Here is a 12,151-nt window from a genome sequence, read left to right as displayed (position 1 = left end):
GCCGCCGCCGCGGCCGGGCCCGCCGCCCCGCGCCCCCCGTGGGGAGGATACGAAGTAGACGGCGAGGAAGATGAGGGCGCAGCAGTCAATGAGCGAGAAGATGAAGACCACCGACTCCATCCCGCCGCCGCCCGCCCCGTCCCGCCCCGCCGCGCAGCACGCTGGGAAGCGCAGGCGGACACGGCCCCGCCGCCGCCGGGGCGGTGCTGCGGCCACATCTACCGGGCGTATCTGCGCCCGGCGGCGGGACTGACAGGCCGGGGCGGGGGGGCAGGTTGCGACCGCTTTTACAGGCCCCTTTGCGGTAGAAACCGCCGGTGTTTCTGACGTCCGCTAGCGGGAAGGGTGCCCGGAGAGGGGCGACGGAAGGACAGACAGACGGACAAGGGTGGATGTGGCAGGCGGCACAGCGGTGTTCAGAGCGGAGCGGGGTCCCCCAGCTCCGCATGCCAGGCTCAGGACCTAGCGTTGCTCTGCAGTTATTCAGKGGGAAAAAAAAAGAATAATCATGAAAAAAAGTTACAGGGATCCATATCGCGTGAAGAAAAAATACTGACGCTCATAAGTGGCCCCCCACAAGAGGGTCGGGGGCTGAGGGGGGAAAGTGACGCCCCGGGACGGCACCGCAGCCCCAGCGCGGCTGCAGCGCTACAGCTCACTGCCAATAAAGTTGTGCGGTTTGAAGGGGCCTGCGGCGGCGCGGCTGAGGTGCCCGCGCGCTGCCTGCGCGCGATTCCCGCCTTGTCGTTGCGCGCTGAGCGCCGCCCCGTGCAGGCGGAGCGCGCGGCCAGCCCCGGGGCCCACGGCGCGGCGGCGGCGTGGAGGCCGGGCAGGGCGGCGATGCGGAGCCGGCCGGGCCACTTCGTGGACCTGCGGCTGAAGCAGCGCGTGAAGCAGGTACCCGCGCCTCGCGCCGCGGCGGCCGTTGGCCCGCGCCGCCCCTCCTCCAACGGCCGGCCTGGCCTGGCCTCGCGCGCGGGGGCGGCTCAGCGGTAGCCTGCCGCTGGGGGCCGCGTAGGGAGCGGAGCGTCCTCGGGGGCGGCGGGGGCTCCGCTCCGCTCCGCTCCGAAACGCGGCAGGGCCGCTGTGCTGGGCGAGCCCCAAAGGAGCGACCCCGGGCGCTGGGGAGCGCCGGTTCCTGCCGCCAGCCCCGCGCTGCCGGCAGCAAGTCCCCCCCGCCCCCCTTTGGTTGCAACGGGAGCTGGGCATCTGGCCTGCTCAGGGGCGGAAAAGGATCGCGGTCCGCCCCCAAACGCCTGCAAGAATCTGGCCTTGTCCTTCGCGGGCTTAAAGGGGTTGTCTCGTTTAAAAAAAAGCTTTGAGGTTATTTTTCTGCCCCCCCCCCTTCAGTACTTCTAATCCTGAAGCTGGTTGCTATTTCAAATGTGAAGTTAATAGTCCAAAAGAAATAAGTCCTGTGTATATGTAGGCAAACTGGAAGTATTTACGTTTGGAAATGTGTATATTGATTACGTTAAATGCCTGAAGAGAAGGCAAAATATGATTACTTAAATAATCAGTGTCTGAAGAGTGGAAGAAAAGTGATTACTTTAAATGGCATGGTACAGAGACACATTTTATGAAAACTTATGATGAATTCACAAGTTAAACATATTTTTTTCCAAGTCTGTATATAGCTATACTCCTGTTTCCTTAAAATTTGAGTGGCTGATTGAAGGAACTTGCTAATTTTCATTTATGGCATCACAGTAATCGTGTCTTAACCGCTATGAAATAAAAGAGAGTCCACTGGACTGTGTGGCATCTTGATCTTGTCTGCAGGTCAATAGCTGCCCATGTCTAGTGTGTTCCAAGACAGTTTAAAGCTGTTTCTGATTTTTAATGTTCTCCATCTCTTTTTCATTTTAACTTCTGAGATTCAGAATTTGAAACAGGCATACTTGGTCTAGGTGTTCTGATGAAGTGATTGACAGAGATCTTATTTGCTTCTTAAAATTCTTCATTTTCAGTACCTAACAAGTGGCAAATGTGGCCAATATGTAGACATCGGAGTTCTAGCATCAGATTTACAGAAAACCTACAGGTGAGCAAAGACTTGTATCCCTATATGCTACATTAAAAATGTAGAAATATTATWTATTATTTTGTTATTTTGCCTTGGTGTATTATCAAGATTTGAATTTTTCTTTGTATTATCTTCATAACCAATTGCTGAAGTTGATTGAAGCAGGAAGATCTTTTCCACTCCAATGTTTTCTTTTGCTGACCTATCTAGTAATTTTTATTTATTATTGCATTACTGTTGCAAGGTTTACTTGCTGACTAAGATTTTTTATTAAACAGCTACAGATGCATTACAGCATGTTGATCCTTATCCCTGAAGGCTTAAAATATGAGAGGAAATAACACTTTGATGCAGGCAAATGGTGGAGACAGGRTTCAGTCAGACACTGTTGCTCAGCAGGATAGTCAGTCTTACTAATTACTTTTATATAACTGTTTTTAGGCTGTTACATTTTTGGGAGTGGGGAGAAAGGTTGTGTTTCAGTAGATAATTGGGGAAGGTGTTGCTATTTGTCACAGTTATAGCTGGCTGGACTGATCTTTCTACACCTTAGTCCTGTGTCTGTATGTTCTTGTGTGAATGAAAATACGAAAACCAGTAGTGTGGTTGTGAAATCAAATCCAGTGGGCTCATTTGTATGTTGCTTCTTCTCTATACCTACAGTTAAAGAGAGCCTTGATAATTTGTACTAAATATCTGCTTAGAGACCACTGTAGTTTAGCATTTTTGTTTCATCCCAGAAATTTAGAGTTATACATTGCTCTTTGAGCTATTCCAGGCTTAAGAAAAAAAGTCACATTTTCACATAGTTGGTTCTTGATAAGAACTTGCATAAAAGCTTGTGTATCAACTTAGAATGTATTTCTTCACTGAGAATGACCATATATTGGGGGAAAAGCTGTTGGTGTAACCTGTTATTTTGTTTTTCAGTGCAGAATATGGACGAAGAAAAAGAAATGCTTTTAGAATACAAGTCGAAAAAGGTAGTTTTGTTAGTATTATGTCTAAGATGCTAAGCACTAACAAATTCTCTGGTTATACTTTGGCCATTTTCTTATTATATATTTGAACTTTTTCATCAGTGTTTGGAATAATCAGTAATGAAAAAGGACGTGAAGATTTAGCAGTTTTAGAAGCTGAACATGTGGCAAAAAGAGCAAGACAAGAACAAGAGAAAAACGAGTAAGTGAGAGGAGTTTTTACTGGAAGCTGACCTTAGTAATGTTGTTAATATTTAGCATTTATTTAAAGCTTTCTGTCTTATATAATTAAATTTTGGTAGTTTCATGATAGATCCTTGATCTCCCATAGTCCTGTCTTCATCAGGATTTACCTGTAGTTAATTAAAGCRCTTTTTTTGCTGAAGACAGGCAGATGCAAGAGAGTTGAGCATAATTTCTCTACTGTGGTGAAGTCATGGCTGTGAATTAGTGGATATCTGTGTTGCTTCTTGTAGTTTTCCACATAGGCCCCAGTCCTGCAAATGGTTTGTTTCCTTTGTTTAGTTTTGTTCTTGATCCTTCGTGGGTCTGATATATATTATCCAAATCTAAGGGGATATGACTGCAAGACAGGGTATTCAGAGTAAATCACCACCGAGTATGAGATCGGAATTAAGGTTTCCTAACTCCTCATCCTGTGCGTAGTCTCCTGGACTATTCTGCTTTCTAACCTGTGATGGAGGTAAGGGTCCCATGGGGAATTTAAGACAATGTTGGGATCAGAAGGGCTAGTGCAGTCCAGCAGTGATTTGCTATTGCTTCCCTTGTGCCAGCACTGGCGATTGCGCAGTCTCTTTGTGAGCAGAATCAGACTGCTGGTTTGACAGCGCTTTTTTTGTGGGCCAGCCAGGTTGCTAGGTTGATCCAACTTTTCACAGCCTTGGAAATAATGCATTTTTTAAACTCTGCGTGGTGGCAAATTTAGAGCATGCCAGTCAGGAGTTGTTTTTCAGTCTTAAACTATGTATTGTGGTTCTCATTTTTGGGAATTACATTTGTTCTGTTTGTGGGTGTCTCACTTGTGGGCTCCTCTGATACATTAAAAGAATAGTTCATGTCTTCCTTCCTTGTAAAGGACTGCGGGAAGTGCCACAGATGGCTCTGATGATGATGATTATCCAGAAGATCTAGTAAGTTGTTTTTTATTGTGGTTGCTTRTATGTGCATAACATATCATAGTATGTTGTGAAATCCCAATGCCCTTGGAGTGTTTARAAGTGGAGATTAAGGATAGCTAGAGCTGGCAATACCCACTGAGAATCTTTAGAGCTGAAAGGAGGCTATTTTCTGAAGGAAAAAAAAAAAGGAAGAACCTGTGGTGGTAATTGCTTTTGAAGAAAGTGCACTGGGGGCCCAGCATAGTTGGCTATGGAATGAAGTGATTGAAGGAACTGACAGATCTGGTTGTTACTAAGAATGGTAACTGTCAGTGGCAGGGGTCATTTAAGGGTAAATTGCAAAGGCTGTTGCCTCTTCAACTATCAGATGTACTTTTGTATGCAGTCTTTTGATTTGCAGGTTTGGAGGGTGCATCATTACTTCCTCCGGTGAGGATAATGCTAACTGATGTTTATGAAATAGTTTTCATTGGTACTTTTTGCTCCGTGTTGTTCTGTTGATATAAATAATTCAAATTATAACCTGTGTATTTTACTGATTTTTTTTTTTTTTTAAATACATGAATCTGCAGTCTACAAATCACATGAACAGCTCCCTGCTGACCTTATACAAGAAGGGAAATCCTGATTCTGTTCTGACCACTCCAAAAAATGAACCATTAGAAACCCCCCCTCCTGTGCAAACAACAGCACCCCGAACAAGCACTCTTTCACCAGGAACTCGAGTTGAAACAAGGATCTCTGAAGGTGGCTGGTTCATCGATAAAACTCCCTGTAGAAAAGACTTCTTCACTGACCTTTCTGAGGACGGAGAAGGAGATGAGAAGAAATTGATTTCTGAGGTAATACGTTTTACAAGACAAATGTGATTTCGGTAGCAAGTATGTATATAATTCCTTACCTAATTTGACAGGCTTTTGAAGGATGATATTAAGACTAATAGGACTGTGTCTTTCTTTCTGGATTTTTAAATATATTATTATTACAAACATTCATGCTCTGTTAAAAATAGTAAGGCTATTAAAAGGAAAGATTGGCTTGAGCATAGTAGAATACTAACTTTTAGCTTAGTTTCTGAAGAAAACAGGACTTATCCTATTGTTGTGCCCRGCCAGACGTAATTTTGCACCTTCTGGCCGACTTCAAGCATGTTTCTCTGAGAGGTAAAAGCCTCAAAATTTTGAATTTCCTACTATTTTTGAGAAAATGTAGTGCTCTCTAACTGGAGAGACCCGGGTTAGTACCCCCACTGACAGAAAGATAGGTGGAACTGAGCTTCTGTTTCTTGTTTGTCRGTGCCTAGCCCAACTAGTCAGCAAGCATGTGGCTTGCTGTGTAGCCACAGCATGTAGCCTTCCTTAGGCAGTGCTTCTGCCTTAGCGAGCCTGGGGAAAGCTGAAGTTTTTTAGACAGACCAGGGTTGTGGAAGTTGAAAGGCCTGGAAATTACATTGAGTTATAGATCAGTTAAAACAGGTGCTACCTCTCACCCAAACATATTGCTCACTTTGTGAATTTTTTTTTCTTATTTTAGAAAAGATTTATTTAGCTATGAAAAATTTTCCATTCATATATGGGAGATGACCTTTATGTAGTAGTGTTGAAATTTTGGCAGGATGCTCTTTTTTATGTGAAGGAAGGACTGTATTTAGCGCTACCTTATTATTACAGAAAATGCTTGCTGAGTAGGCAGATTTGACAAACAATTCCTCTATCCCAGTAGTACTGCATCCTCTTGCATAGGGAGGTGAGTAGGAGGGAGATATCAAATTGTAAATTGTCTGCAATACTGTACTTTAAAATGAAAGAGAAGTTACTGACAATCTTCCCCCCCATAATTGGTCTTTTTCTTACATGCACTTAACTTGTGTCACCACTGCATAATACATATTTACAGCACTCATGACTTGCTAGTAATTAATATTGCTTCCAGTGGAGTAATACATTGATACAATTTTTTAAGATACAAAGTGGATTGCTATACAGTATGCAATTTTTTTTTAGTTCAGTAATAAGTATGTATTTTTAGCAAAAAAACAAAACAAAACTGATATAGTGAATCCTTAACAGAAAAAAAAAAAGAATCTTAAGTAAAAGAATTATTTTCTGCAAAAAGGAAGAGTTAAATATCTGCCTTAAAATACCTTTTGTTCTTTTAAGTGTTTGCAGAAATTCAATGACTCCAAAGGTTTGGGGTATATAATTCTGGTTTTTATGCCCTAGAAATCAACAGATTTTTCTGTCTTGGAGAGTGAAAGAAAGAAGACAAAGGGTAAGAGAGCAAAAAGAAAAAAAGAAGAATTTCCAGATGTAGATGGACAAATTGAATCTATGTTACTTAAACAGAAAGGTGAGAAGTTATTTTTGGCATGCTGTTCCAAACAAAGGGGTGGTAGGTGTCTGTGGAATCCATGACCAGAGGAGTGTTACTTTTTCCAAGGTGCAGACAAGTGACCTTGAGTGTTTTAAGAAATTTAACCTTTGTGTTGTACTAGAAAATATTCCAGTCCTGTGTCTGCTATCAGAAAATAATTTTGTTCCATGTACTTAGTTGGTTGTTTAGACTGAATTCTTTCTTGTTTTGTCTTGGCAGCTACCATTATGCTATGCCTAAATTTGTATGACTTGTTTTTCTTCCTTAACAGTTAAAAGTAAAGGACCAGAGCTTTACCACCCTTCAGTGAGATTTGAGGATGTAGGAGGCAATGATGAAACTCTGAAGGTTAGTTATAATTTTAATTGTGGAACAGAGAAGGTACTGAATAAAATAATGCATGAAAAATAAATTAAAAAAGGAAATCTAGTAGAACTCATCTGTGTGGAATTGAGAATGGTTGCTTGTACCAACAGGAACAGATTTTTTCCCCTCTGATTAATCTTTCCAAAGATAGTCACAGAAATTATATGAAAAAACAGAACTTTTATTTTGGTCTTTCTGTAATATTAGTAATCTGTAATACTAGTTTCTGCAGTTTAAATGGAAGTCTGCCTTGTTTTTAACAGGAAATATGCAAGATGCTGATTCATGTCCGTCATCCTGAAGTCTATAACCACTTAGGTGTGGTTCCACCTCGCGGTTTTCTTTTACATGGACCACCAGGATGTGGAAAGACACTACTTGCACAGGCAATTGCTGGGGTGAGATAGCCTTAAACTTACGCTTCTTCCTTTTTGCTTTTTGAATTAAATTTAGAGAAAAAAGAAATAATCCTCTTTTATGATAGGCTAGATCTTTTCCTCTATTTTTATGTCTTTTTTTCTCAATCCTATCTTACTCTAAAATACATTCATTCATTTTTCACTTCCTTTCTTTAACTTCCATCTGAATCTGTACTTGATAGAACCTCATATGAAGAGGGGGCATGGTGGCGGGGTTTTATGTTTGATTTGGTTGCTCTGAAGCGTTCCCAAGATCAGCATGGGTATTGAGAAGGCTATGAATGGAAGATATTTCCGGTTAAAATTGCCATAGTCTTTTGTTTTAAGGCTGGGCTCAACCTTACCATCTTTTATGAGGTATTACAGTGATTCTACGGGTGGCATCTGTTAAACAGTGATTTCTGAATTCAGMATCTGGTGGTTGCCTTGCCTGTGTCAAACTAATGATTTCAGAACACATGACATCATCAGCATAAATAGCTTGGGGTATGGTGAAGCTGCTTCTACCCTGCTTTGAGCCTGTCTTGGGTATAAATTTAGGACTATTTAGGGCTGTTCACTGATAATCGTGGCCATATTTTTCCTCTTGTTTTTAATACAGCTGTTCCTTAAAAGTTACAAATTATAACTTTAAATTTAGACCCTATGTGTAAATTATGAAATTCTGTAGAGCAGCTTTTATCTTTGAAATAAAATATTTAGGTTTATTACTTAAAAGTTGGTTAGACTCTTCTGACTTTACATTTCAAATGTTTTAATTCAAAAGGTTTTCATGTTCGTTTGTGGGGGGGGTGTGGATTTTTTTGGCTTGGTTGGTGTTTTTGTTTTTGTGGTGGTGGTGGTGTTTTTTAATACCTTACTGAAAAAAGGTACCTGTTCAATGAATCTGTGATATTTAATACTTCAACAGGTGTTTTTACCCTGGAAAGCTGCAAAATTTGAGGGGAAAAAAACAAGATACCTAAGTGAAAAATTTTCATAGATGAGATAGATCTAATGATTACTTCTTAAATCATTTTCTTGGATAAGATGTTGCTATGTTCATTTCCATAATTGTCAGTAGTACTAATTAAGGCAGTGTCCCTATTGTATAAAATTTGGCGAGCGTCTTCTGCAGACCCCATGTAGTGCCCCCGATGGTTCCAGTATGTATAAATCAGGTTTTTTATGTGTAGTTCAAAGAGTCTGAAATAGCATACAACATTCATGGTAAAGCCTATCAAAGTTTATCTTGTTGTTGCTGACTTTTTTTAATAGCAGTAAACCTTGAATGTGGGGTTTACAGTATTTGATTGTACAACACTGCTAGGATACTTCTGGAGCAAGAGTAAGGGAACCAAACTWGGTGGGATGGCCTCCATACTGCTAATCAGAGTTGTGTTGTAGAGGGAAATAGACAATTTTCTCAAGAAAGGAGCCCAGGCACGAGCTGAAGTGTATGTGTTGTGAAGGGTCTGCTCCAGGACCATGGAGCAAAGCTGTCTGACATTTCGGACATTCTCTAACGGAGTTAAGGGAACTTGKTTTCTGTATCCATTTCTGTTCACTTGATCAAACGACTCAGGTTCATTTAAAAATGGAGGATGCTAGTCATCTTTTTAAAAACACTTTACAGCTTACTCTTGATTACACGATCTTTGGGTGTAAAACATTTGTATAGGAAAATACTTCTCCTTTAGGACGGCTTATGTTTCTATCCTCTGGTTTTATCCTACAACGTTCCTTGTCTCTTTCAGGAACTTGAGCTCCCAATGCTGAAAGTAGCAGCGACAGAGATGGTGTCCGGAGTGTCAGGGGAATCTGAGCAGAAACTGAGAGAATTATTTGAACAAGCTGTGGTGAGACACCCGTGGGAAATAACACTGAATTGTTTGCCTTTTTCTTTGTAAAGATTCACATTTTGCTGCTGTGGTTTGAATTTGAGTGAATTATTAGTCAGTGAATCTTTATACTGCTGCACACAAGTCATAGTGTCTGCCCTTCTGTGAGACCAGAATTCCATTGTACAAAGTGTCATGCAGTCATAGAACAAAAAGATTACTATTCTAAAATCTTGACAAAGGATAATTTATTATACCAGTGTAAATGGAGCAACATAAAGTATTTACCTATATGGAGTTGCTTGGCTTTATTTATAAAAATAAAAAAAAAAGTAGGTGCAGTTTATTGTCCTTTTTTTTGTTACAAGCCTTTTTTTTTTGGTCTGGCTTTAAATTTTAGTGAAGATCTTGGTTTTTTATGCATAAAATAAGAAATTTTGTACAAATATTGAAAGGCAGGAATAAAGTTAACGGTTAAAGTCTTGCTCTGTCTTAATATCAGCATTGAATACACAGGAGAACTTCTAAGTTATTGCCTGACAGGCCACTGGATTTGGTAGTGATTACATACTCCTGTAATAAGATGTTGAGGCATCTTTCAGTCTCGGTAAGAAGTGAAGAGAAGCAGACAAGCTGAGATAATGCTAATTTAAATAAATGCAGATTTTTCTTTTTTTAATATGTGGCTAATATTTTATTTCCTGAGAACAATTTTCTGTTTYTAATTTCTGAGAACGTTCTGCTTTTCCAACATCATTCCCGTCTTCTACCCTCCCTCACCTCTGAATGTAGATGTTCAGAGTATGTTCCTGTATAGAAGAATGCTGAACAGGATAAAATGATTGTGAAGTCATTTCATTATTATGTTGCAGGCTCAGTCTACATTTTAGGTTTTAGAAAGGTTTATTAGGATGCTTTTTAGTGTAAAATGAGATAAAAATGGTAGCACAGAGGTTTTAGAAATTAAATATTTTTTTTATGTATAGCGATTAAGGGGAGGTTACTATAGAACTATATAGAATATAGTTATATTTTTGAAGAAATAAAATTTATTGCATAGAGCATGTTTAGAAATAAAATCTATTGCCTTTCCCAGAGTCTCTTGCATTCGCTTAAGTGGCTCTTCAGTTCCTAACTCTTGCACGGGAGGAAAAAGACATGGTTCTACTGTACCTTGTGCGTGTATTTTGTAGAATTGTCATAGCTTAGGTGCATTTGTTCTCTATCAGATGGAGAAAAAATGAATGACAACTAGATGGCGCAGTTAGCATCTGATAACACAGCATGTATAGGTTTTAAATGCTATTTTTTATATGGGAATTTAGACTTTTTCGAAGAAGCTTCCAGTGTTTTCCTCCAGTATTCCTTTGCACTATTAGTGCTTCTTGACTGGTGATCTTGTGTCACATAAACACTATTCTTTTCTATTAGTTACACTAATTACTATTCTGCTAGTATTGTATTTTTATGAACATGGAATACATTGAATGTTAGAACCCTGGTAGGAGTTGCTTACTGCCTACTTTTGCTCTTTGAACGTGGTCAGGCTCTTGTAGTAATCTTGCGCTGGCAGATCTCCCCTCCCCCCCCAATTTTGTTTTTGTTTCATTATGTGTGTGGATAACACTAACTCTCAAAATTCTACAGCTCTAATAACATTAAAAAATCCAAAAAAAGAGACCTTTTTTCTGTTTTCTTTTTTGGACTAAAATGAGCAAGCAGTCAGGAGGGAACAGTATTTGTAGAAGACATAAAGCAACATAGAGGTACATCTGAATTTTAGCCAAATGTAGAGACATATTGAATCCCCTGCCTTAATTATTTCACAGCCTCAGCTCAGCACTGTTTCATAGTCTGGCTGCTCTCCTAACACAGTGAATGAGAAGAACAAAATTGCTTTGGAAGAGGTTGATTGTTCAGTGCATGCAGCAGATTTAGAGTTTTAAAACAAAGAAAATGTGCAAATTCTTTCCCTCTCCTGATACACTATCTCAGTGAAATTTTGTAATTGCTAATATTTGTTTTTCCTAGTCCAATGCACCGTGCGTCCTTTTCATAGACGAGATTGATGCAATCACCCCAAAAAGAGAAGTTGCATCAAAGGACATGGAGCGGAGAATAGTTGCCCAGCTTCTAACTTGCATGGATGGTCAGTTTCTGGAGCATCTTTACTAAGCTAAACTTTCTAATTAACTGGTTCACCATCACCTTCCCTTCAGAATTGACTCCTGCTTACTTTTGTGGGAATAGCTGTGGTAATTTTTCATATTTTGGCACAGTTTTACTGGGGGAGGAAGCTTGTGATAAATGTGAGTGGGTATTATTCCATTATTTTCACAGCCTTATAATCCTGTGTTGTATAAACAGATATAATAAGAAAATGTTTCCAGTGTTACGTGATGTGTATTTCTGCTCGGCTGTGTGAAATACAAACTGTTAGTGGAAATACGGGTAAACAGGAGTTCAGTGTGACTCTCAGTTTATCCATACTCTTATGAGTATTATTGTGTGCTGCAGAAACAGGGTAGCATAAGTAGCAGGATAAAGTTGAGAAGGTGAGTGTAAGTACTAACTACCTTCCTTTCCTTCCTTCAGACTTGAATAACGTGGCTGCCACTGCCCAGGTCCTTGTTATTGGAGCAACTAACAGACCTGACTCATTGGATCCTGCACTGAGGCGAGCCGGGAGATTTGATCGCGAAATTTGTTTAGGGATCCCAGATGAAGCAGCAAGAGAAAAGTATGTGTTACAAAGTTTAAGCTTCTTTTTGATTAAAAATTGTTTTAAGTTGGCATATAAATTAAGTACTTTATTTTGTTTAGCCCTATATGTGCCTGCACACATCTACATATCAGCATGCACTGAAAAGTGCAGAAGACACTAAGAGTGCATCTACTCTGTCTTATCGGCTGTGTTAACATTTGGTGTGGTTTCCTTTCTTATGTGCCAGTCTGTCCTTAGCATTATTTTAATGGGTTTTAAAGTATCTTAAGAGTACAGATAATGGCTTTTTATGTATCTTTTTTA

The 12,151-nt window shown here is 40.3% G+C and overlaps 2 protein-coding genes across 11 annotated transcripts in view; one reads left to right on the top strand and one right to left on the bottom strand.

Moving 5' to 3' along the window:
- The window catches only part of CNIH4 (cornichon family AMPA receptor auxiliary protein 4), a 7,258-nt gene extending 6,595 nt beyond the window's left edge, over positions 1-663 (bottom strand). The window contains exon 1 of one of the 2 annotated variants that reach the window (XM_026060452.1): positions 52-663. In XM_026060452.1, coding sequence (XP_025916237.1) covers positions 52-120 — 69 coding nt within the window. In that variant the 5' untranslated portion in view covers positions 121-663. The remainder of the gene's footprint in view (positions 1-51) is intronic. The other variant, XM_026060453.1, reaches the window with a different exon arrangement.
- A 139-nt stretch (positions 664-802) lies between these two features.
- Positions 803-12,151, top strand: part of NVL (nuclear VCP-like) — a 44,219-nt gene continuing 32,870 nt past the window's right edge. For all 9 annotated transcript variants that reach the window (XR_003252601.1, XR_003252602.1, XM_026060464.1 and 6 more), the window contains exons 1-12: positions 803-897; positions 1,971-2,044; positions 2,957-3,009; positions 3,109-3,208; positions 4,103-4,157; positions 4,718-4,987; positions 6,368-6,494; positions 6,790-6,866; positions 7,148-7,282; positions 9,040-9,141; positions 11,155-11,272; positions 11,719-11,863. Coding sequence is in view for 7 of the 9 variants with exons in the window: in XM_026060464.1 (XP_025916249.1) it covers positions 841-897; positions 1,971-2,044; positions 2,957-3,009; positions 3,109-3,208; positions 4,103-4,157; positions 4,718-4,987; positions 6,368-6,494; positions 6,790-6,866; positions 7,148-7,282; positions 9,040-9,141; positions 11,155-11,272; positions 11,719-11,863 (1,313 nt within the window). In the remaining 2 variants the exon portion in view is untranslated. The remainder of the gene's footprint in view (positions 898-1,970; positions 2,045-2,956; positions 3,010-3,108; positions 3,209-4,102; positions 4,158-4,717; positions 4,988-6,367; positions 6,495-6,789; positions 6,867-7,147; positions 7,283-9,039; positions 9,142-11,154; positions 11,273-11,718; positions 11,864-12,151) is intronic.

This window comes from Apteryx rowi, unplaced genomic scaffold (assembly GCF_003343035.1).
Source record: "Apteryx rowi isolate R43461 unplaced genomic scaffold, aptRow1 scaffold_169, whole genome shotgun sequence".
Classification (NCBI taxonomy): domain Eukaryota; kingdom Metazoa; phylum Chordata; class Aves; order Apterygiformes; family Apterygidae; genus Apteryx; species Apteryx rowi.
Note: the sequence above shows the minus strand (reverse complement) of the source record. Positions and strands in the feature narration are given on the sequence as shown.